Consider the following 26,441-nt stretch of genomic DNA (forward strand, 5'->3'; position numbering starts at 1 on the left):
ACAGCTACGCGTCTCCTCAGTGAGAACGGGGAACACAGCACCACAGAGCCATGCAGCAGTTATAACTTTACTTTCCTGATCATCAGCCAGTGGAGCCTCGCAACCAAACCTTTTCAATGGCCCCTTCATCTACTCTTGGGGGGGGGGGGGGTGTGTGTTAAGTCTCACTTCTAAAACCCCCAGGGTCTAATGATCAGGTGGATCCCTTCTTCCCCTCGAGCTGCACAGAAGGCTGCGGTGCTTGGGATCCTCTCTTAGATTTGCTCATTAGATGTAGTTTTATATGGTATCTGATGACAGAACTGCTAAGAATATTTATTAGCGAGGCTAACAACTAAAGAAAAAAATGGTAATCACAGCTCTCTGGAGAGGCTTTTTAAATTTCATTTTATGGCACTATAAAATGAGGCCATACCCTGAGCATTTAAATGGGCAAATTATTTGGTTGGAAGTGGCTCAAATTTTGAAGTTCGGTCATATCAATGGACAAAAGGGAAGCGAATATTCAAGGTCAAGTCCATTTCAGAGGCAGCTGAGCCATCACCAAAAGAAGGTAAACATCTATTTAATATGAATGACCTCGTGTCTGTTGGCAGGAGTATGTTTGGGGTCAAGATTACTTTTGAAAAAGTTTTTAATATTTGGTAAACTGGTTCTAATCCTACCTCATGGCACCCTCGAAAAGCAGTGTCAATGTAAAACGGTCAACTGGTAGTCTATTTGTAAGCAACATATTTAATTATAACAGTACAAATGCACTTACTTTCCAGGAGAGCATAATTTTTTAAAGGTATCACCCTTCCAACTTATTTTTAAAATGTCAACTATTGGATATTGGATAGACTTTTCTTTTTTTTTTAATAGAACACAATTGTATACAAGTATAAAATTACTAGTGCACAAGAGAATACAAGAAATCATCTATCTAATAAGGGTCTAGTATCCAGAATATATAAATACTTCTTAAAACTGACAATAAAAAAATAATAATTAAAAAATGTCAAAGGATCTAAATAGAAATTTCTCCAAAGAAGATACACAGATGGCCAATAATCACATGAAAAGATATTCAACATCACTAGTCACTAAGGAAATGCAAATCAAAATCACAATGAGATACCACTGCATACTATTAGGATGGCTATAATCAAAGAGGCAAACAATAACAAGTGCTGGCGAGAATGTAAAGAAATTGAACAAGTATATGCTGCTGCTGGGAATGTAAAATAGCACAGTAAGTGTGGAAAACAATCCAGAAGTTGCTCAAGAAGTTAAACATAGAGTTTAAACACATGATATAGCAATTCCACTCCTAGGTATATACTAAAGAAAAATAAAAACATACATTCAAACAACATGCACAAAAATGTTCATAGCAGCATTATTCATAATAGCTAAAAAGTACAAAGAGCCCAAAAGTTTACCAAGAGATGAATATATAAACAAAATTGGTATATCCATACAAAGGAATATTATTCAGCAATAAAAAAGAATGAAGCACAGATACATGCTACAACGTGAATGAACCCCAAATACATTATGCTAAGTGAAAGAAGCCAGTCACAAAAGACCACTTGTTACATGTCACAATTTATATGAAATTTCCAAATATGCAAATCCATGAAGACAGAAAGTAGATAAAAGGCTGAGGGATGGGGGGAAATGACTAAGGATGGGTATGGGATTTCTTTCGGGAGTGATGAAATTTAATTCTAGAATTAGACAGTGGTGATGGTTACACAATGACGTGAATATACGAACAACCACTGAATTATACATTTTAAAAGGGTGAATTTTATGGTATATGATTTATGTCTTAATAAAAATATTATACATGCTAGTAATAAAAAGTAAGCAGTACAAAAGAGTTTATAAAAAGAAAACATACATCCCCCTTCCACCTCTCCCAATAACCATTCCCACTGTTAAGGGTTCTTTGTCAATCTGTCCAGAAATTTGGTATTCATAATGCACAAATAGGCACAACATCCCCCTTTAAAACTACAACGGAAAATGCGATACACTTTGTAACGTCTTGGACGTCTTTCCATGTCAGGAACATATAGCCTGGGGTGTAGATAAAGGGGCTGGAGGGAGAAGGTGCAGCTGAAAGGAGAAACGAATGCCAGGCAGTGACCCAAAATCCTACCGTCAGGAGGAGCGCAGGCTCTGTAAATTTCTTGAATTTCCAAATGTCCACTGAACACTTCTGCCTGAATAGCCCACATATATCTCAACATATTCAAAACTAAATTCTCAACCGTCCCATCTCTAGAGCCAAAAATCACCATATTTCTTTTGCAATTTTTTTTTTCCCACCAAAGCTATCCAAGATTGGGAGTCAATGAGGAAGGCCTCCTTCTTCCTAACCCTTCACAAGCAATGGATCATCACGACCCACTTTAAATTTAATTTTAAATGTCTATCAATACAGTTACCTCCTTTCTATTCTTATTGCTGCCATCTTGAGTCATGCCTTTGTTTTCTTTGTCCAGACACTGAAATAGCTCCTATATGGTTTCTCTGTTGCCACTCTATCTGTCCTTCCATCCATTCATCCATCCATGCATCGAACAAATATTTATGAAGCACTAATCACGCGCCAGGAACTGAATACACAAAGATGAAGAGAAAACGGTTTTTACCATTAGATAGTTCAAAGTTTACTGAAAGGGAGAAATATGTAGCTGAAGAATCACAAAATGCTTTGTACAATATTAGTTACGTACCATCAGAACACGACGTGGAACTACTGTCCTTTGAGAGAAATCAGAGGGTGACATGTGCATTGAAACTTCAAGGACAAGCAAGAGTTTTGCACAAAAAGAGGAGGAAAGAGGGCATTTAATCAATGGGAAGAACAGGCTCAGCTGCAGAGATGGAAAGGTCTAGCAAGTGTAAGGAGTGAGAAAAAACTCGGTGACACAAACATGGCGGGGAAATGAGGTGGTGTAAGGGCTTTGTGTGTATGTTGGGCCTTAAGGTTAAGACTTGAAAGCAACCAGGGGCCAGGATGTGAAAGACCGCATAAGCCACGCAGAGAGCTGGCTGTTATATTTTGCCCCATGTATGAGGAAGAGGCAGGAAAGGCTGCGAGGTACAGGGTGTTGCCTCTGATGTTATCTTGAGTGGAGTATGAGAGCAGACAGTGACTCTGGAGACGACCACAATAGACCAAATGACCAAAGGGAACAGCAGCAACTAGAATAGGGAAAGGAAACGAGAAAATTTGATGGATTAGACACAGTGCGGGATGAACCAAGGGCCACCTGAGATTTCTATCTTACAAACCCAGGTGGATGTTGTACCAGCTCCAAGACTGAATGAGACGTACAGGGAGTAGTGGGAGGGTGAGAAAGGGAAAGGGTGATGAATCCAATTTGGGTTGTATTGGAAATACAAGGTAGACATTTTTTTAAACACAATCCTGTTCCCCTTGCCTTCAGAATAAAAAATAATAATAATAATTGTTTTTGTTATGGCATGCAGCAAAGCATCCACATGTACTTGTATCTATATGTCCCTTGCTCTTGAGAAAAGCTACCTGGGTTCAAATCCAGATTGACCTTGAGAAAATTACCAATATCCTCTCTAAGCCAGTTTACTCATCTGCCCATTGCAAATTAATACTACCCTCCTTGCAGGGTGTTGCGGTTTCAAAAAAATATTGTGAATCAGTGTTTTGCACAGAACCTGGCCCATGGAAAATGCTTAGTAAACGGCAGCAACATTTTCAAAGAAAGGCACTTCAAATTACCTTTCCCCCAAATGATGTTAAAAATATCGGGGTCTTTCAAAAGTTCTTGTGTGCTTTTGAACTTTATAAAACTTATTTGATTATATGATTTAAAAAACCCTACACATAATATGTAAAATGTGGAGAAGTTGAAGAAAGCAATGTTATTCAACCTAGCCAAAACATCTTGTTTTCAGAGGAAGGGACAAAAGTAAAATATCTGTGAGAGATGAGAAGGTAAACCAAACAAACTGGCAAACAACAAACAGAAAAGAAATCCCATGCTCCCCAGCAGCTATGAGAACGGAGAAGCCAACACAGATCCTTTCTCTCAGGCATACAGATGAAGTCATGAAAGCTTAAAAGTTTCAAGTTTAAAAGTAAAAAAAAAAAAAAAAAAAAAAAAAAGCTCTGTAGGAGGAAGACCCTGCATTTTGATGGCATGACATCTGCCCTCTGCCCTAATGTAATGATGAGAAAGAAATGATTCCACGGTAGGACGACAGCCTGGACATGGGCGCTAGGACGTGGTTTGAATTCTCAGCCTTTGTCATGTGCTGCCAACCCTCCCACTTGTCTCAGATGAGATCAAGGGAGATGTGGATATTGTGCTGAAGAGAAGACCATCTCTCTAGCAGAGAGTTGTTTTGTTTGGGCCGCTTTTTTTTTTTTTTTTTAAAGGAAAATCATCATATATCACAACAAAGACCTTCATTTCTTTTCAACTTTCATGCTGCTAGAATTCTCTGATCACACTGTGTGGGGCCATGAAGAACTGTCCCAAGAATGATTCCTGGAAGAAGTAGAAAAGCCCTCCTAGAAATACATCTTTGCTCTTGGCTGCTTCCCCAGAATTCCCCACTGGGAACTGTATCAAGCAGGCAGGAGGATGGATAGCCTGAGGTCTTCCCCCATCTCTGCCGTCCATGTTCCTTGAAGCCCATCCAGAGATGACGACTGTCTCCAGCCTGCAAAGCTGCTGCTACCTCCGTGGAGGCCCACTCACCAGGCCCACTCAAACTCTTCGAAAAGAGGAATTCTACCTTCCCACTCAAGAGAGGGTGAAGACTCAGACCAGCAGCTCAAAAAAGGCTGCTGGAACTGCCAACACAAATAGCTTCTCAACTTCCATTATAAGAGGTTTTCATCAACACTTAGAATCCATTGTATTATAGAAAGAGCTTTCCACCCCAAAAGCAGCACATTAAAGAATGGTCCCTATGGTACCAGGAGTTCTTGGGCCAAGTTAATTTATCCTAGAACAAAAATTCTTGCTATAGAATAGGACACAGTCATTGATTCTGGGTTCTGGAGCTGGAGCAGTTCAGTTTGAATCCTGGCTCCATTAATTAATCGCTGTGTGATAGTAAGCAAGTCAGTTAACTTCTCTGAGCCTTGCTGTCCTTATCTCACAAATGGGACCCTGTCTTGGCGTTGCTACAAAGAAAATCTGAGATAAACCTTGAAGAATGCCTAGCACCATGCCTAGCACCAAATAAGTACTTAACTAAGTCTTTTCTTATTTCTTGTTTATTTTTGTTTTTCTTGTCGTGCTGGCTCTCCTTACATATATCCTTTAGTTTCCAGAGGAAAGCATACAGACTGCTGATTTTTGTGTTTTTGCCTGTTTGCTTGTTGTATTAATTATCCTTGCATCTCTGAAACCTGTTCCCTCTTCTTCACTTCCAGGGCCACCACCTTATTTCAGCGCCATTGTTCCTTCCAGCTTAGGCTACTGCCTACCCCTCCAGTACAGAGATGCTACAGAGTTATTCCTTCTCGAGGAGACTCCTCACTATGCTATTCCCAGGCTCACAAAGTTCAAAATCTTTAGCTAAGCCCTGGACACTTGCCCTGTCCTAGAAAACCCTTATCGCTCACTCTGCCCCATACCCCGGAGCTTAAGCTACAGAACCCCACCCTCTCTTTTGAGCTTATTTGTGCTGTATTTGTGCCTTGGACTTTCCCACATCTGTTGTCTTTGCTCACGTGCCCCACCTGCTTCCACGTCTGACAAAAACTTTTCCATTTTTCTGGTCCAGTGGAAGTACCACTGCATTCAGAGAAACTTCCCCAGTGCCTCCCTGCTCTGAATGCCCATGACAGTCATATAGAGTTTGTCACACTTTGCCATATAGGTAATGCTGCCATGTCCAGTTCCAGATTTTCATTCCAATCGGCCTACTAGACAGGGCTACCCAGCAGGGCTATCCCAAAGCACCTACAACACAGCCTAGACAAAGCTCTTGCCATATTTTCCCCATTTCTTCCTACATCCTGAAACAGGCAGGGATAGCAACCACGTAGGTAGGACTCCCTGAACCCAGGAGAAGCTGAGACATTAGGCTTCCCAAGAAGAAACAAAAGTGATATTCCTGCTGCGTCTCACGATGAAGGGTATGGGAAAGCCATCCAGCGTAACAAGGTGACCCTAGAAACAGGTTGTTTCACTGTCCTGTACAGCAAGAGCTGGCGAACCTTCCACCACTTCCATGCTGCTGACTTGGTTCTCTTCTACGTGAGCCTCAATAGCTCACATTCCACTCTACATGCCTTTTCCATACCTTCTTGTTACTCATAATTTATACCTTCTCACAGCTTTAGTTCTTCAGAACTCCCGTCATTAATTCATTCTATAAATACTGTGTCTACTATTTTACAGGCATTGGATGGACAGGACAGGTCCTATCCAGATGGAAGTCCCACCTAGACTGAAAGACAAATGTTGAACAAGTACTACGGTGGTGTTTCACATTATAATGGGAAGCTACGTGAATTTATCAGAGACAGACCTAACCAGGCTGGGCTGGCTCTAGTGACAGGCAAAGGAACAAAGTGACATTTAAACTTCACTTGACCTAGAAAAAAATAAAGTTATATCCATACTTCATACCTTGCAGTAAGATAAACTCCAGACAGGCAAAGACTAAATGCAGAACAATTGAACCCTAAAAATACCAAAGAAACCACAGGACAATTGTTCTTACTCCTGTAGCATGGAAGAGGTTTCTAACTATGACACAAAATTAAGAAGACATTGATAAAAAGATTTTAAACAAAGACTGAACATGTTTGACTGCATAAAAATAATTTTTTTAAATTTCTGTGTAGCAAAATCACCATTAGCAAAATTAAAAACAAAAGACACACTGGCAGGGATGAGCATTTCAAACTCAACTCAAAGACAAATGGGTAATTTTCCTAACATATAAAGAGCTTCTACAAATAAACTAGAAAAAGACCAACAAAAATATGACAAATTGTACACATACTTAATGATGCCCGTCTTCACTTGTAGTAAGATAAAAGCAAATGAAAAGTACACTCAGATGCCATTTTTCACCTTCCATATTGACAAAGGTCAAAAAGCTTGAAAATCACAGTGCATTGACAGTGAATAGGAACAGAGACACTCTCAATACTGCTGATAAGGCTGTAAATGGTTTAGTCTTTGTGGAAGGCAACAAGCAAAATCTAGCAAGATTAGAAATGTATTGTTCTAGCAATTCCATATCTAGGAATTTATCCTACAGATATATTCATATACATATGAAATTAAGTCTATGCAAAGTTATTAATTAGAGCAGTCTATATGAGAGGAAAAGACTTGAAACAACCTAAAAGTCCTTCAGGGCACACTGGTAAAATGCACCAGCACGCAGAGGTAAAGAGTAAGAGCAAGCTTTTATGTATGGCTATGGAACGATCTCCAAGATATTTCATTTTAAAATAAGCAAATCGACATGTAGAAGAGTGTGTATTACTTTATACTATTTGCATATATTATGTAAATCTAGTATGCATACTGTAAATCTTACTGAGTTGCTTCCATCTCTCTAGAAGCTGCTTCTGGGGACAGTTCTAGTTATACCACAGTGTATAGTAAAGAGCAGACATACAATTACTAAGAAAGTGAATAAGTTAATGAATAAAGGAAATACATGGATGAAGGAACTTGGGTACTTGGCCTATTCTCTAAACTCAATGCCAGGTCCCTTTATGCCTGGATATAAAAGGACTGTGGCTGAATTCTGGCTATCTAGCTCCGGAAAAATCTAAAATACATCCTTATAAGACACACGTGAACAAATCAGTTTACAAATTTATATACATGTATAAAGATAACTTTCCAATCAGAACAAGATGAATTTTCTAGGTTCATTTATTCATATCCCTCAGGAAAAAAAGCATTCAGAAGGATGATAATGTTTTCAACCTTTCCCTCAAAATCTCTGCATGGCTTAGGAGAAAGAAGTCTAAAGCAGCGATATTTTCTACAACTGGGAAAGCAAGAGGCTCATCTCCTATTTCTCTTGTGCATGAACTCTCTCCTGGAACCTGTTACTCTTGGCAGGTCAACCTTCCTCATAACCATGACCATCACCACTTCATGAACATCTACTATGTGCGCGACTGTGGTCCATGCTCAGCGTGCGTTCTGCTCACAAGCTCACGAGGCACGAACTATATATAACACAATTGTCTCCATCTTACAGACACGGGGGAGGGGGGAGGCGTAAAGACATGTGTCTGTACGTCCAACATGCCGCGGCAATAGTGGCGTTGTTTCTTAGGATGGAGTTTATTTCATTTTCCATATGTAATGTTCTGACAATAATGTTTGAACAACCTAAATCACCAGTGAAACACTAACATAAAGTAATAACAGGTCTAGGATAGATGACACGAGAAATCTAAGAGCAGTGCTTCATTTCTTTATCTGCTCAGGAATCCCTAAAAAGCCCCTGCTTTGCATGTTTAGGTGGCATAAGAGGACCCACACTCACCAAAGTGATAGGACAGCAATGTGCCAATTGCCCAGTGAGTGTTTCTCACCAAGGCCCACTCATCACAGGTTATCAGAAGATTCTCGACTATTCATTATTATAACCAACTCATTCTCTCCACAGTAATTATCTGTGAGCAACATATCATGCTGTCCTTGGAACCATCAAACTGACATATGATTAAATAACAGAGGGCTCTGAAGTTAAATTTAAAACCACTCTCTTACACTTCAGCTCACACATCACATCAAGATCTGTGCAGCCATGGGAATATTCCAGTTGATCCACACCAAAGGCCAGGGAGAGACTATTCTGTTACTTCACATTCCCATGTGAGAAAGGTGGCAGTTATGTTCTCAAAACTTTCTAAAGATATTTTTCCAAGACCTAAAGTAAATTTTTTATAAAGCAATTCTCTATATGAAGTTCTGCCCCCACCCCCACGTTAAAATATCTTAAGAGTTGCTCTGTTCACCATTGCGTCTTCACAATTATGTGTGGGGTCTCACAACAAATAGTATATTTCTTCAACACACTGAGAATCAAAAACTTTTCAACTTTCGTTGAAAAAAATATTGTAAAGCATGAGTTACTGTACGCTCAACTCTGTATACACCAATTAAGAATAGTGCTTATATTAGCAACACTAGCAACTGGAAACACACACACAGAGAGAGAGAAAAAAAGAGAGAGAGAGAGAGAGAGAGAGAGAGAGAGAGAGAGAGAGAACACGAACAAATAAACGAAAGAGAAGGTCAATAGGCAAGGTAGAGTTAAAATGTTAAAACATGAGTCTTACTGCTCTTAGGCTGAAAAGGGAGCAAGAGATTCTTCAAGGGAAATTTGTTTCCATTCCCCGACATACCGTTTCCCTGAAAATAAGACCTAGACAGACAATCAGCTCTAATGTGTCTTTTGGAGCAAAACTTAATATAAGACCCGGTCTTATTTTACTACAATATAAGACCGGGTTTTATATAATATAGTATAAGACCCGGTCTTATGTTAATTTTTGCTCCAAAAGACACATTAGAGCTGATTGTCCAGCTAGGTCTTATTTTCTGGGGAACAGGGTACTCAAGTTTCTAGAATTAGTTTTTCTACGAAAATAATTCTACACAATCCACTATTTTTGCAAGAGCTGTAAATTAGGAAAAACAACTTTTTTTTCCTTCCCCAATAAATTAGTTGCACCCAAAGCAAAATCAGCCATTTTCTGCCTTCCCATTCTATTTTTGACCCATACAGTAGTCACTGACTTTAGAGCAAAATAAGAAAGAGTTGCAAATATTAAAATCATCAGCATTCCTTACAAGGAAAGTCTACAAAGCCTTTGTTAGATATACTAATAACACAGTATTTTCTTCTGAGAAACACACACAGTACCCACTCATTTTTAAATAGGCTCCCAAAATGTACGTTTCTCAAAACTACGACATTACACAGTATGAAAACTCCACACAGCTTTACTCAATACGGAAGAAAGTCCCAGTCACGAGTTGGATAGGTTTCCCTAGAACTTGAGCTGGTATTGTGGATAATGAAGTGATAGAATTCACATTTCATAAGAAAAGCCATATAAAGGAAATAAGATATTATTTTTCTAGAAAGTGATTTATAACAATACTGAGAAACTATTTTTTTAAAATTCCTTCCCCTTCTCAACATTTACAGAAAAGGCTAACATATCTTGAGAGATTTACTATTTGCTGATATTCACCCATATGGTAGTACCAACCAAAAGCCAGGAGTAGGGGAGGAAGAGAGGAGAAAAAAGATTTTGAAAAACTACGAATGAATGGTTAATTCTACCAATTGGGCATCTCTAATTCTGGAACCAGGAGTTATTAGGCGTAACTGTGACTACGTCTGATTTTGTTATTGTTGTTATTATTGTCATTTTTTAACATATTTGTAAGTTGAGAATGGTTTTACTTACCTCCAAGTAACCCCAGAAACTTAGTGCACTACAAAACATTTCAGCTGCAATGCAAATTGTGTTCTGTCCATCTTCTGCACCATTCTAGAGGGTACAGATAGAGCACCGGAGCAACAACTCACGCAAAAGTTAAAAAGTAAAAATAATACAGAGTATAAAGCCCTTGTTCTACAAATTGGAGCTGCCTCAGCAAAACGTTAGCCATAGCAAGTCCCACCAAAGCTAGGTCGGAAAGGTGCAAGAACCAACCCCTGGCTACACCTCAAAGGTTCAAAACCATTTCTAAATATAGAACCCACTTTATGTTTGCAGGAGCTGTAAATCAGGCAAAACAACTTTTTTCCATCCCCAATAAAATATTTGCACCCAAAGCAAAATCAACTGATTTCTGGCTTTCTACCAGTTCTGCTTGGGCATAAAATTTTCTGACACTTCACCAGAAATGTCAGCATTAGTATAAGGCAGCTTTAAAGAGGGAAATGATTGTCTGACCTGTGGATAACCCCTTCAACCCCAACAGGAAAAGGAGTTTTAAAAAACACCTGAAACCCAGTTTTTCCAGTTATTAGTATAACTGGGACAAACTATTTTTCTTAGTGGCCAAATCCTTCCTTATAGGAAGTGTTGGTCTTTGAATTCAGTGAGGGGAGCGGTCACGTCTGTTTTAATGTTATATCCCCAACACCCAGCACAGACCCATGCATGGAGAAGGATTTCAATGAATAGTCAAGAAAGGAGGGGGAGGGAGGGAAGGAGGGAAGGAAGGAAGGAGGGAAGTAACGAGGGAGGAAGAGAAGTAAGAAGGGAAGCAGGAAGGGAGAGAGGAAGGAAAGAGAAAAGGAAGAGAAGGAAGGAGGGAGGGAGGGAGGGAGGGAGGGAGGGAGGGAGGAAGGGAGGGAGGGAGGGAGGTAAGTTCAGACGGAGATCTTTCCCACTCTCTTCTTATTTGTGTTTTATTTTTCTTGAACTTTCAAGCATCCAACTTGATAGAAAACCAACCATATCTTTTCTTAAGGCTTCCTGTCTGAAGCTAGATATAATACCCACTGGAGTCAACCAGCCTCCAGAAAGAGCCCACCTGCAAATCTCTGTATGGACCAAGTAAAGGGTGGGAGGGGTGAGATGAGGTTAATGGTAGACCCTTTCTTCGGTAGTCATTTCTGCAACAGCATTCAGGATTATGACCGCCACCTCCAGTGTGTGGCACTACACCGCATCAAGCTAGAGACCCATCCAATGCTCAAGGACACCGCCTTCCACTAGGAAGCATGGTGCACTCGTTAACTGCACCAATTTGAAGGAGGCTATGACACAGCCAGGAAAGGAGTGAGATAAAGCTCTGAGGATATCAAGGAAGGGAGAACTTGCTTCTGTTTGAGGTGGTTCAGAGAAGGCTGGATGGAAGAGGCGACACCTGAGCTGGCCCTGGAAGGACAGGATTTGTACACCAGAAAACAGCTCAGCCTGGAGCAGTCAGGGTGGGTCAGGGGCATGAATCTCAAAGTATTTCCTCAAAGTGGTTCTCAAAGTATTTCCTCAAAGTGGTACCATAGTCTATGAACACCATATTTGGAAAACTGCAGACTGAACACAAGTGCACAGGCTTCCCTCCTGCAGGCAAAAGATTCAATCTGTAAAACAGAAAGAATTGGCTTTTGGAGGAAAAAACCCAACACCTTTACTTACTAGCTGTTTAACTTGGGCAAAATATTTAACTTTTATGAACTCCAGCTTCCTCTCCTCTAATATGGAAGAAATGACATCCCAACCTCACACCGTCATTATGAGAAGTAAATGCTACATAAGAAGTGACTAATTCAGCCTTGGTACTTAGTTGATGCTCATTGTTATTACTGCTGCGGCTACTTCTGCTCTTTCTATTAGTAGTCGTACCAATGTGAACCATGAATACAAAAAAAGAATGTAGCATTCCTTAAACAGTTTGGTCAGTTTTCCATCAGCTAGTTTTTGGAAACGCAAGGCCAGCATATAGTGCTCAGCGTAGCAGACAGCAGATGCTCAGTGTGTATTTGTGGAGGAAATGGGTACAAGAACAGACCCTGCACAATGGAAATTGCAGGACAGCAAGGGGACACTTTGGGCAAGATGTTTTTCATTACTTTTTTGGGCAACAGGCCTCTGAGGTCCAGGAGGAGTGACTTCATCTTTTGCTGGAAGAATGAGGGCTTGAGAGTGCAGTGCTCAGCTTTGGGGAAACATCACAAAGAGTTTATTTTGGTAGAAGTGTTTGAAGTGACTCTGTAACAATGAGCTCACGCCTGCTGCCAGGTGCCAGCCATCAGCTCGAGCCTGCCTGCCAGGGAGATGCATCGGGCCTGTCATCAATACCCCTTCCATCAGACATGTGCAAAGAGGATCCTAGGTGACCTGCTCCAAAGACAGCTCCTTTCTCTACAAGAGGGGATACTGAGGCACAAACAAGGAAGCAGCTGAACCAGGAGACAAATCCATTGGAGGATAACAGAACCTAGGAGAGGCCTGAGCCTTCTTGTTTTACTTGGTTGATTCTCTGACAGGATTTCAAACTGATTCCCAAAGGATACTTTCTCTCTCTCTCTCTCTTTTTTTTGGTCAATTGCTTGCTGCATACATTTATCTAGATAACCTCATTTGTCATAAGTCACACACTAATGTCACAAATAGTTCCTATAAATGAGCAAATTTCACATAAACCCTCCCCCTGAGTGCAATGCAGGGATCATGTTAAACCTCTCTGGCTTCCCACTGGTTTGTGTGTAAAGAGATTCTTGACAGAAGCGGAGTTTTCTGGAGTGAGAACCTAAACAGGTTTCAAATATGACATTTGTATTTTACCAAACCCAATATTTAACATCTGTCCACCCGAATTTAAGCATGAGTCTACAAAGAATTTGAAAAGGAAGTGAGGCCATTTAAAAAAAAAAAAAAAAAAAAAGAGTCAGAGGGGAGAATTTCCCATGGATTCCACAACACATTGTAAAGACCCAAGAGTTAGTGAAGTTTTCAAACTTGAGATTGGGAGATAGGGAGGTACCAGGCAGACTAAAACCTTCTATGGCAAGAAAGATCAGACATTATTTCTTTCAAATATATGATAAACGTATATGCTACACATATACATATGTGTATATATACACATATACAGAGGGTGCCAAAAAAAAAAATAGATACACATTTTAAGACTGGAAAAAACTATTAAAATTGTAATATTCAATGTATACCAATAACGAAAGTTGAATACAAGTCACGTTTGACTTCTGCAATTACAAGAGGTGCTCAAAGTGGTTACCATCAGCGTCCAGACACTTCTGATAACAGTGAACTACTGCTTGAGCAACGTTGACCAAAGTGTCCACTTGTGTACATTTTTTTGGCACCCCTGGTATACATATGTATGCACTCACAAATATTATGTATCTCAACTGTGAGCCATATAAAGTACATGGACTAGAGAGCCTGTATTCCCTCCAATTGTTACATTTTATTTCATTTTAACTGGTAAACCTGGAAGTGGTAGGAAAAAAAGCATAGTTAATTCTGGAAACTTGTCAAAGCTCAAGAAAGCTTCCGGGACTGTGCAGACTTTTTTGTTTCCAGGACAGTAGGGCTGCCCAATTCCTCCTACACTAAAAAATATAACTAGAGACTGTATACTGAATTACACATTTTCTCCATCATGTTCGTTTGGGGCAAGAGGTTACATGATACTGAAAGCTTGAGTTGACCATTGCACACAGTCACTCAACTAGACCTGGCATGCATAGGTTACCAAACCTAATCAGTGAGCTGGCCCCTCATCCAGAGAATCCCATGACCTTCAACCTCTCCCAGCCCTAACCCTGCATCCTGTTTTCTGAGGGTCAGAGTTCATATACATTTACTGGGAAATAGGAAAAAGCTAAATACTGTACGATAACAGCTCTTGGTACAGAGAAGACATAGCAGAATGCCTGTGAAGGCGCAGGCTGGGCCTGAGGTGTCAGAGCAAAAGGGGTCCCTGGTCTCAAGGGCTTCAGTATACACGGGTCAAGATTAGGGGTAGCAAAGGGAAGGCAAAAGGAGAAAGAAAACAAAAAAGACAGGCGAGGAGAAAAGTTTAAAGCTCCATTAAATGATTGGATCCAAAACTTGGAGGAAAGGTTTGGATGCCGTGCGGCCAGCCTTACCACCCCCACCCACTTTATGAAGTCTGTTTCTGCACACAGAGGCAGCAGAAAGTGAACAGTCATTAGGGTTTTGGTGAGAGCAGTTCTGAAGGGCCATGCTTTTAATCTCCGTTAAATCACTGTTTGGGGAACTATTGAGAACGGGTTTCCTTCAGTGTGATAAAGTTCAAGGCAGTTCCTGTGGGATACCCCACGTGGTACGTGGGAACAGCAGGGAAGGGGGTTCATTTGCAAGGACTATGAGCCACAGGGTTGGGAGTAGGCAGGGGAACAAAATTAGTGTGTGGGCAGGGGGCCTCGTTTTGAAATTATTTGCTGCTGGTGTAAATGCGTTGGTTTGGTGGCTTGAGTGATAAGCAGTGGACAGGATGAAGAGGTGCATACCCCAAGTAAAGAGAAAAAAGTAATATAGCTTGCCTCTCAAAACAGCAACTGTATTGGCTACCAATTTAATGTGAGTCTTTTTTTAAGCCTAAGTACCCCAAATCATTGAGCATCTTTTAGTAAACTCATTGACTGAATGATGAAGAAACCACTAGCCTTTACTACGGTTTATGGAAAAGAGAAGTCTTGCTTGACTTAAAGGAGAACCAGTTACTGACTTGGGCCCCGCATCTTCGAGGAATCAAACCCAGGATGCGTTTTCAAGCAAAATGTGCATTTCGCTTCTTAATATTGAGGTGCACAAAGTCGACACTGAATCTAGTTTTACATTTGGTTCCATATGCTATGCCCTAGGTAATTAAAGTATATCTTATGGCTAATAAAAATGAAGTTAAAAAGTTAAAAACCCAAACAATGACAGGAAATAACATGTGTGTACAATATGTTACTAACACACTGATAATTTTCAAAAGTGACTTAAAAAAAGTATTATAAATCTTTCAAAACACAGTGATTTATTAAGCAAAAAGTCTCAATGGTTTGCACTATTAAATTTAGCTTTTAAGTTGCTGTGTCACGGGCAAATCTTTTGTTCTCCTAGGTTAAATTTAGCATCCTGCATTTTGTTTTTTCCACTGCTCTATGTTTTATCATCATGCAGTCAATTTTTGCATTACGAAGTTTTCCTGATGATTTCTCTAACTGATTTTATAATCCAGGAATAGAATGTATCAAATAACCCAACAGTGAATTATTTCCATCTTTTTCTTTGCCTTCTCCCACCTAGACAGCTCTCTCACAAAGTAAACCTTTCCTAGGCATGAGATGAAATTAAAAAGAAAAAAATGTGTGGCCAGAGGAAAACCATTTCAGAAATGTGTTTGGTAAACAAGTGCAAGCAATAAATTGAGCTTAGGAGGGAAAGGTGGTTAGAAGAAAAACTGAAAGTACTAACCTGAGAGTCAAGCTGATTGGAGCAAGGGTGAAAGCAGCAGTTTGGAGGATAAGCAGAAAGAAAAAGGGATAGCAAAAGAGAATAAAAGGAAGGAAATGCATTAGTTTTAAAAATACAGCCAACAGATGTTATATTAGCAGGTTTCATAACCAAATGAAGGACAGTAAAGTAACTTTTATCTGATATTACCCCCCAAAAGTCCTGGGCACACACCATAAGCTGTTAAATTAAATATTACACATAAGACACCTTTTCTGAAGGTCTATTTATAAAGTTCCTATCTGTGTACATATAAAATTTTATTATTTAATAAACTGAAATGGAAATTACTAAGGGATTAGAGCTAGTGGTAAGCACTGATGTCAGAAAGATTTTGTTTGAGCCAGTAAGTTGGATGGTTATATCCTAGGAGATATTTTTCCTTCATCCCTGAAAACCAAAAGGAATGGAGCAATCTTCCTTTCTGTTCAAAGATTTCCATTTTAGAGGCTCATGGAGCACTGCACCCAGCAATCATCAAAGACACCAGCAGGAGGGCTTCGGGGGAGGGGCCGCTTGTCTATTGGCCTCCTAAGGAAAGGACTGAGGAACTTCCAAAGTGGAGAGTAATTTTTTTTTCAGTTGTGAAAATGAGGATTGTACTTCATCACTGAAAATATCCAGAAGCTTGATAACTTATTTGTACAAAAATATTTAACATGCCCTGCTAATCAGTCAAAACAATAAAGTCTCTAATGACAAGCAAAAATTAAAGGGAAAAAAACATGATCCTCATGAGGCTACAAAAGGAGCACACAGTGGGCATTCATTTTGTTAGCTTAGAAAATGCCATTTAAAAAAAGCACAGTGGATAACCAACTATGTTACCAGGTAAGCTACCTACTCGAAGCTACCTAAAACTACGTAAGAAGTAGTTTTAAGCATTTCATATGGGAAGGAAAAACAAAACAAATCCTCAGGAGAAAGTTTAAACAAGAACATTTCCAATGAAAATAGCATTGACTATAATGATAAAAATCCAAGAGAAAATTCAAGATTAAACACATGGTAAAAGCATTGATCCAATAAATCCTCGTAACTGAAATCCCTCTGCAGCGTGTTTCCTGATCATGAATGCACCACGGATCAGAAACAAGAGTTAGGTCAGGCCATGATCATCGTGGGGACTGGAGTGACACCGGCCCCAGCTGCTGTGTCAAATCCTTCTAGATGAGAGGTACATCAATCTGAAGTTCATGGCCAAGCTTTGGGGAAACTTAAATTAAAACAGCAAGCAAACATTTAAGATTTATCGTGTTTCCCCGAAAATAAGACCGGGTCTTATATGAATTTTTGCTCCAAAAGATGCATTTTCAGGGGATGTCTTATTTTTTCATGTACAACAATCTACATTTATTCAAATACAGTCATGTCATCTTCTTCTGGAACATCGTCATAACGTACTAAATGTGTCCATCTGGCTGACGATCTTAACTGGGGCTTATTTTGGGGGTAGGTCTTATTTTCAGGGAAACACGGTAGTTGCCTTTTTCAAGGGTTCCTAGTTTTCATCAAATTCTCAAAGGATCCATGATATTCATGACCTTCCCCAAAAGGTTGCTAGGGATGATATAAAACCACCTGCCATTTGTTTTAAAAGAGTTCCTTCAAATATATTAACACACATAGGTGGAAATTACTTAGCAAGAAGAGTTTATATCAAAACTAACAGAACTGATATCAAGTTTCTTCCACGTACCATGAGACTTCTAGCACATATTATTTTTTTTTTAAATAAAGCTTAAGTTTACATTTTGTGAAAAGAGTTCTGAAAGGCATCAAAGAAATTATGTCAGCATGTTATTAAACAAATTCAGAAGGAAAAATAATAGTCTGTTTCTCCACCTTAGATAAGGCATCGGAAATGATTTCTCGATGTCCACATGTCTGGTGGCGTTAGTATGATCCAAATAATAAAGTGCAACCTTATTTTCTATTCTGATGTTATGTCTTAGGAGTAGAACCCCAAGGGAGCCACCCTCCTCTCCACAGCGGGGAGAGATGTGCGTGGGGGCTTGATTTGGGCATTCCCTGTCCTTTAGACAAACACCAACAAACCCCATACCATATGTGAGATAATTACATGGAAGGTCTCTTGACTGATTCCTTCCCGTGGGTGAGATGCCAGAAATCCAGTGGCAGCACGTCTTGCTTGACAGATGCTGTTAACCTCTGTCTTTCCCCTAAGGCACCAAGGGATTAATTCTGAAACTCTAAATAAAACTCAGAGACCTTGATGGATACTGATACAGAAAGACCACATATCTCATGGCCTCTAATATTTAATTTGTAGCTGGATCGTGTAGCATATGTGATATCTAACATTGGTGATGGAATAAAGACTTCAGCTGGATTTGGACCAATGTTCAGGGGCTTGCTCAAGCCCCCTGCCTGCCCCCTCCCCTTGCATCAAACGCCCCCAGAGTAGCCTGCAGTCTGAGACAGACCGTCCTTGCTGAGCCATGAGCATCAAGTACAAGAGTTTACAGGCAGAACTGCACATGGGACCACACCAGAGTAATATGCACTTTGAAAAGCAAAATCTTTAATGGCTGATGAAAAACATCATTCATGTGGAATTTAGAAGGTAAATGCATCCATGTAAGTGCCAGGCATGTGCTATTTGGAATGTATACATTATGGAGAAAATAAAAAATGTGAAGATTAACGGACTAGAAAGCAAACACGAATTGCTCTCCAAAAGAGAAGGAGGCTACTGTCACTGTCGTTTGTGTTATTCCTAACCTGTACCTTTTGTGGCACATGACTGAAGTTCTGGAATATTTTAGAATACTAGCTGCTTTTAGAAAGAGGTCTTTTAAGTCTGGTAGGTCACATTACAGACTAGAGACCACAAATTTATTTCAAGTTCATTTTTTTTTAGTTTTCAAAATCACAAACTTAATTGCAAACACACCTTTATGACTCCAGAATGGAGATATATGTCACACTGCTAAGAACTTTTTCGTTCCCAACATTATGAGGTATGAATTCTGAAGTTTAAGCCAGCAAATGGAGATACTGCCCAATTTGAAAGGGCCTGCCTGACAACCCAAGGAAGATGTTTTGATCGGAATACACATGTAGCTCGGCAGCTAATGCTTCAGAAAGGCAGGCTGAGGCTGTGCTCTCCTTTTCCCAAGAAACTTCCCGGCTTGATCTCCACCCCCAACTCCTGAGGGGCCTGGGCTGGGGCTAGGGCTCAGACATTTCCCAGACTGTGTTCTGCTGCAGGACCCAAGACACAGGCAGGCAGATAACTGGGACAGAGTCAAGTCTCACCACACGTTTTATGAATTACAGTGCCTGGGAGGCATCAGCTTTAAGGAGAGGCAAAGGCAGAGATAAAGAAAATGTGCAGAAAGTACATAAAGATAAATGCCTGTAAAATCACTGTTGTTTTAATGCATTCCATATTGAGGAAATAAAAATGTGAATATTCTTGATGATTTAACGGCAACAGCGTCCAGCTAAGACTTGTTTGTCCAACTACATAATTATGCTATTTTTATGCAAATATTTATAGTAGCTGATCCTGATTCTCAATTACAGTTTCTGGAGAGCTGGTTTAGTGCAGAAAAATGCCTTCTAAATGTGGAGCAGATCACTTTCCCTCCTGAAAGCTAATAAAGATGAGGCAGATCTCCCATGTCTCAGAAGCAACGCCTCTCTGCTGGCGGAGCGACTATTTGGTGCTACTGGACACGCTTCTGCCCTTTGGCCCATCGGCGAATGGGATTGCTCTCAGTTGCATATGTGTCAGACCTGGGTTCAAATCCCAACTTTCATTCTTATAAACTCTGCTATCTTGAGGAAGTTACTTAACCTATATGTGTCATCGTTTTGTCATCTATAAAGTGGGGATGTGTTGTGGGTAAGATTCAATGGTACAGAGTACTGCAGGTCAAACGCTTAGCAGAGTCCCTGATACACTGCGAACATAAAGTGCACATAACCTAAACTGATGATTCTAATTACTATTATTACTATCATCAGTATTATTGTCTAAGGCATCTCCTCAATGGCTCACTGCTTCCCAGAGCAGTGGACTAGGCGTAAGGAAACCTAAATTACAGTTTTGTCACTTTCTCACCACAGGATTAATCCAGAAAGTCATTCAACCCTTCAGGGTCCCAGTTTTCTCACCAATAAAAGAGACATGATCATAATTTCCCTGTGATCTCACACTAACTTTTTAAGAAAAAATTTGGTCCTAACATATAGTTCCAAAATAGGCAAGTAGATACACCTAAAATTAATAGTGTTTTTAAGAACCTGTAGACTGCCAGAACATTCCCACATTTTAAAATGAAGCCCTTAAATTTTTTAAACTTAGACACTTATATCAGGAAAACAAAATTCTTGGTTTAATTGCTAAAATTGGTCACAATAAAAATCAGATTATCATCCAATTAATAATGCTAAGATTTTTAAATGAAATATTGATTGATTTAGAGTTTGAATATATTAAATACCATATTTGAAAATGTTGAAATTTTTTGAGAACTAACCTATCCATTTAATACAGAGCCACTTAATATTTAGAATTTATTTGTGTTAGCATTTAACTGTTCATAATGAGATAACCATCCCATCTTACACCGGGAAAGGGTATCTGCAAAGTGAGATACATTTAATAGGTTGTTAGGAATTCACTTCTAACAAGGTTCAAGGTCACACAGCTGGCATGAAGCAGAGACAAAATCTGAATCCAGGTCTTTCTGTTGCTAAAGCTTATGACCTTTCCACAAGACCATAGAGAGCTATTTTACATATGTCTTGAAGTCCTTTAGGGCCTCACAAGTGTCTTGGTCAGAGCTGGCAAACATTCACTGATTTATTCAAAATTTGCTGATCTCTTCCATATGTACTGAATCTAGGAAAGACAAATTTGCCTTATTACTGAACCAATGAGAAATCCTAAAAAGGTTATGGAGTTACATAAAATTATTCAGAAATTCTTTCCTTATATGAAATACAGGAAAAAACATTGACAGAAAGCTTATTTTTAGAGTCCATATTATACATAAATACAATATGGATATGATGTACCTGAAAATCTAAATACTCTGGAACCCTGATATAACTCTCTTTGTTTTTAGACAGAATTTGCTGTCTTATTTCTATTAAACACTATTCAAACACTATTCAAACATATTTATTTACCACATGCCATCAGTCCTCTTAAAAGATAAATCCAAAGAAGAATTTGTTGTGGTGTGCCAAAAGACACTGGAAGGATATAGGCTCGTTTCCCTTTCCCCTATCTTGAATAAATTCCCAACTACTGTATAACCTTCCATATTCTTTGCTTGAGACGAACCTAAACCACAAGTTTGTCTTTGACGGGAAAAAACTGAGGTTTCATGTAGTCAAAGCCTCAATTTCTTACGTACTTTGCTAGCACAAATTCTAGAGGATGGACATCAACCAAAATAGTTGACCATTATTTTCTTAAACACTGAGGAAGTATATCAAAAGAAGAGCCATCAAAAGAAGAGCCAGTTTCCTTCTAAATATCTCACATAAACACAACATCATACCTAACAGACCATACTCCTCATATGTAACTTGTTTCCAACTTGAAACATGAACGTGCGTTCCAAATCCATGGTGACCTGACACGGGCAACAAGCAGTAGAAGTCCACTCACTGCTGACGAGTCACAAAATGACTGCAAAATTTACCTCTCAAGTTCCGCGATCTTCTTGTCCTTGTCATTCTTCTCATTTTCCACCTCCTTGAGGATCTCCAGCAACCGGTCAACTTCTGCTTGGGCCTTGCCACACTCATCGCGGTAGTAAGATGCCTCTTTATCGAGCTGTTTTATTCGGTCTGCAAACTCGGGATTCATCCTGGAGTCATCTTCAATATTATGAGCCTTCAACATTATATTTTTAAAGAATGTAGTTAAGATAACAATTTAGAATGAGAGATAGTGCAGTCACCAATGGCCCAGAAATTAACTTTGGAGAAAAAAATAATCACCAAGAATTATGGGTGTACTGTCAGTTAAAAGGCAAAATGGAAGAATCACACATTTCAGCTACCTTAGAACAATGTCGATTTTAAATTATATTACAGTTTCACAGGGGAGTTTCTTTTATTGTTGATATTTTGTTCCATTAAATGTTGCTACTTTTGCTTTTTGTTCCCACCAAAAAATCAGGGATGGGTGGGGACAGAGACTGTGATGTTTGTTCCTGGTCGTTGGGCAAGCAGAACTAAGACAATTCAACTCCTCATAATTAAGGAGATGATGTAAACCAACAGCTTCCTTTTCTAATACAGACAAACTGAGAGAAAACAATATTAAATTATTTTGCCAAGAACCATCAAGGGCATATGTAAAGCCAGGTAACATATAAGAGATTAACTGACTGATCACTGAATACTTCATCCCACTGAGAAATCTCAGCAGAAGATATTTTTTGAAAGAAAGGCTTGGACATGAGGAAGGACTTTCCAGCTAACAGTCATACCCATAAATTCTTGTTCTGTTGATTAAATTTAACCTGAACCAGGAGGAGGATGAGTTAATTCATGAACAAGCAGACAGACGAGAATCTGCAAACACATGCATGGGTGGGTGGCAGCTTCACACACGAGAACAGACACAGCAACAACACTGCAGAATAATTTGCAGCCAAAGTATTTGTGGTTTTGTGTGTATGAGATTGTTATGGCTTCTTTTTTTTTCCCAAAATAAACTTTTGGCTGAAATATTCCCAGACAGATGGAAATAACACTGCACTGCAATGTTTTGCCTACCCCTTGTTTCCCATTATTCCTAATTGACTTCTTCAAAGAGTGGGCAGAGAAAAACAAGTAGTTTAACAACAGTGCACATTCAACATAGAAAGTTCAGAGAAGTCATATATGTATGTATCTCCAGCATCCATGTGTGAAATAATATAATGTTCAAAATATATTAGGACTAAAGTTGTTCTGCTGTCTTGCTATGTAAAGCGAATGCTCATTGTGTTTTTATACACCTTTTTTTTTTTTTAAATTTCAGGGAAAAAACAAGGCAAGCAAGCTACAGCTACTGTAGGGTCAAATGAATCATGCATGGTTAGAAAAATTAATACTAAAACTACTGTTAAAAGGTAGACAATCTTTGCAATGATTTAGTAGAAAAAAATAAAAATAAATCAGTACAAATAAAAATAAATTTCTTATTAATGACAAAATAATCATTTTTAGAATAATATTTCTGCATGTAACATATTATTTAAGCATGAGGATAGAACGGGAATAATTTGCTTTCATGTTCTTTAAACTAAGATTTCCTTATTCAAAAAATAAACTCAACTATGCAAAAGAAGTTGGAAAAATATAACAATTCAACATACTATCAGGTACGATTTACCCCTTTTACCAACTTTTCTCAGAAAACATTAATTAATTTATTTATTAATAATATGTACACTGGGTTTCATTATAATAGATTAGTAAGCAGTTTCAACATAATTAAAAATATAAAAAACTGAAAATAATGCTTTCAGCAGTTTATTCATCTAACAATTTTATTTTGAAGTGAAGTAATGAATAGTTAAATGTATTAGTCTCCCTTTTAAAAATGTAAAGTAAGTATTCTGTTTTAAAAGAAACTACTCCCTATAACTACTTCTATTTGTGATAAAAGAATCAACTCATTACTCTTGTAACAAAAAGGCATTTTAAATATACAGTTTTGGGATTGCTAAAAACAAACAAACGAAAAAAACAAAATTTCATGTGAATTCTCTTCCACTTCCTATCTTACCATTATTTTATGGTAGCTAAAAACCTTTCATGACATTTTTCTCAAACTACCCAACCAATGACATCAAGATCTTTAAAAAAAAAAAAAAAAAAAAAATTAACGAACTGAGTAATGAGCAGCTAGAAACACTCAAAAAAAAAAAAAAGAATAATTATGTTTTGATTGCTTACTTCTGACAAGTGAAAATTCGTTTCTTCACTCAGATTTAAAGATTCACAAAAAATTTAGCTGTTAGCCACTGTGGTTTATTTTTATTGTTTTTATTCTTAAGATTATTATTATCATGATTTTTAATAAGAGGGTACAGATTTACTAGTTGCAAGACCTAGAGCTTAATTAAGTCTGGCCCTGTGTCTTATGACTATAGGCAAATGAATTAGCCCCTCTGAGGACAGTGAAAACTACAAAATGATAAACACGGGGAAGGTATCATTCATTTGTGTGTTTATTATGAATACTATTTTATGACATATATCCCATCAATGGGGCTTGTTATACAGCTAAGTTAATTGGTTTATTTAATTTTCATCGACAAGATACTACATATGCCTTAGAGAAGCCTCCTTACTAGGTTTACAGAGAAATCTGCTGGCAATAGGTATATGAGCACATTCCTTATTTTAGCTCCTTGGAGAGAAAAACATAATCTAAGGCCAGCTTTCAACATGGTGATATTAGATGGGTTGGTAGTCTTTCCAACCCAAAAAGTTAGGATGGTTAAAGGACTCATGGGATGTTTAGAGGTACAGAAAGCTTAGGAAAAAATATACCTGAATCAAGACCACTGTTGATTTCACGTCATGCTAAAGTTAGATCATGTTAGTAAAATAAGGACCACGGCCAAGGTTATAGCTGGCCTGGTGTCCATCGGATAATGCCTGTAGGTGCTAATGATTCTTCCTTTTAAAAGGGTTAGATAACCTTAAGAATGCTTTTCAGTTAAATATATCTATCTGTCTCCCTATCAATATCTACTAATTTCTGGGCAAAAGAATTTATGTCAAACCACCTTCAATACTGGTGACAGAATTCTTGGAAGGGTTATTACATAAAGGTTAAATAGATAGCATTTAAAAATCCTTTAAGTCAACAGAAAACTGTAAGAATGAGACATACAGAAATGGAAGAGTAACAGCTGCTTCTGGTTCATCACCAGGGTCCATGTGAAGACTTAAGGGAAGAGTTTCACATGTCAGAAGACTGGTGAATCCCCAATCCAACATGAGTGATGCAGATAAAAGCTTCCCTGGAATTTATAAAAGATATCACAGGTAACCAGCTCTATTTGGCCTGAATCACAACTTTTCAGAAGATGAGCTGAAATTGTTAAGCCATACAGCATGAGTATGTTACGCTGCAATGTACGAGCATGGGGGTGATACTATACTACAGAAATACAGAAGGAAATTGAGCTTATAAAGCCAAGCTCCCCTCAAAGTTACAAGGCCAGAACCCTCTAAAAATGGAGTGAAGGGAGCAGTTTATTTGCATTTAGATAATACTCTTGCCTTTTCAAATTATAACACGGGTCTTTAATCTGGACTGGCAGCTCTTGATGGGGACCAAAACTAGATAACAGGGCACAGCTGCTCTTCTCCAGGCCTGCCCGCTCTCCCTTCTTGCGAGTGTACTGTCCCTCTCTAATAAATTCACTGCTTGCTTGGCTTAAAAAAAAAATGTAGACAATAGATTTGAGCCTAATGTACTTTAGACACTGCAGAAAGCATAATATGTATATTTAAATAAAGCATTACCTGAACAAAGTCCTACCGTGGCATTCTGACACATTCAAGGTTTGGACTGAAAATGTACAGTAATTATTTCCCCTTATGGACCTGTTGGTTTGAAATTAGCTCCCCAAATAGGTCAGGAAGTGATTTCCCATGGCATTCTTCTAAGCCATATCAGCTTTGTCCATAAGTGGGGAATCTAGCTCTTGAAAATTCAGATTGGTGTGGATTTTCCTTTAATGGTTCCAGAACTTATTTATCATAAATATAGCCAAGCACATTGTCACTTTCCAAGATATCCACCAATCATTAAAACCAAAGGAATGCCAATAAGCGTTCTTTAATGACTAAAGAGATTCAATTTTGCTGATTAAACAGGTCATTTTAAGAGCAAATCCAGGTATGTAGTTCTGCCTCAAAATACTGTATTTCTGGTGACTTTTAGAGTAACTCTCAATCATCTTATAGAAACACAGAAAATTGGAAAAAGAACAGTTCAGAAATGTCTGTATAACATATTAGTCTTGATGGTCCCCCAATTATGTTTCTTGCATTTCCATATGTAAGGAAATTTCCCCACAAATGGGAATAATCAAAATAAAATTTGGAGTCTCCCTGACGTGGGCAAGCCTCAGCATTTGGATGTGAACTGATTTTGAAAGCCTGAATCAAGCACAAAAGAGAACTCAGGTCATAACGTAGGACAAGTAGTCCATAACAGTATCTAGTGGTTCTTTTAATTAAAGAAAGAATTTAGAATGATTTCGGGAAGTAAGGCAAATTTCACATTAATCCTATATCTAAATCAAAGTTAAGAGCAAAAAGTAGCTAAAGCCAACCAGGGATTGATAGTATCAATATGACAAATTACAAGTTTATTTATACTGTTCATGGGAAGGCTAGTCATTGATTATTTTCAACAAAATGGTAGTTCATC

General features: G+C 38.6%; 1 protein-coding gene across 17 annotated transcripts in view; it reads right to left on the minus strand.

The window, feature by feature from the left end:
* ERC2 (ELKS/RAB6-interacting/CAST family member 2) overlaps positions 1-26,441 on the minus strand; it is a 918,050-nt gene that overhangs the window by 453,008 nt on the left and 438,601 nt on the right. For all 17 annotated transcript variants that reach the window (XM_074313127.2, XM_074313130.2, XM_074313128.2 and 14 more), the window contains one exon: positions 21,694-21,887. In XM_074313127.2, the coding sequence (XP_074169228.2) occupies positions 21,694-21,887 (194 nt within the window). The remainder of the gene's footprint in view (positions 1-21,693; positions 21,888-26,441) is intronic.

The sequence above is a fragment of the Rhinolophus sinicus genome, chromosome 5 (assembly GCF_057876585.1).
Source record: "Rhinolophus sinicus isolate RSI-liver-muscle chromosome 5, RSI-T2T, whole genome shotgun sequence".
Classification (NCBI taxonomy): domain Eukaryota; kingdom Metazoa; phylum Chordata; class Mammalia; order Chiroptera; family Rhinolophidae; genus Rhinolophus; species Rhinolophus sinicus.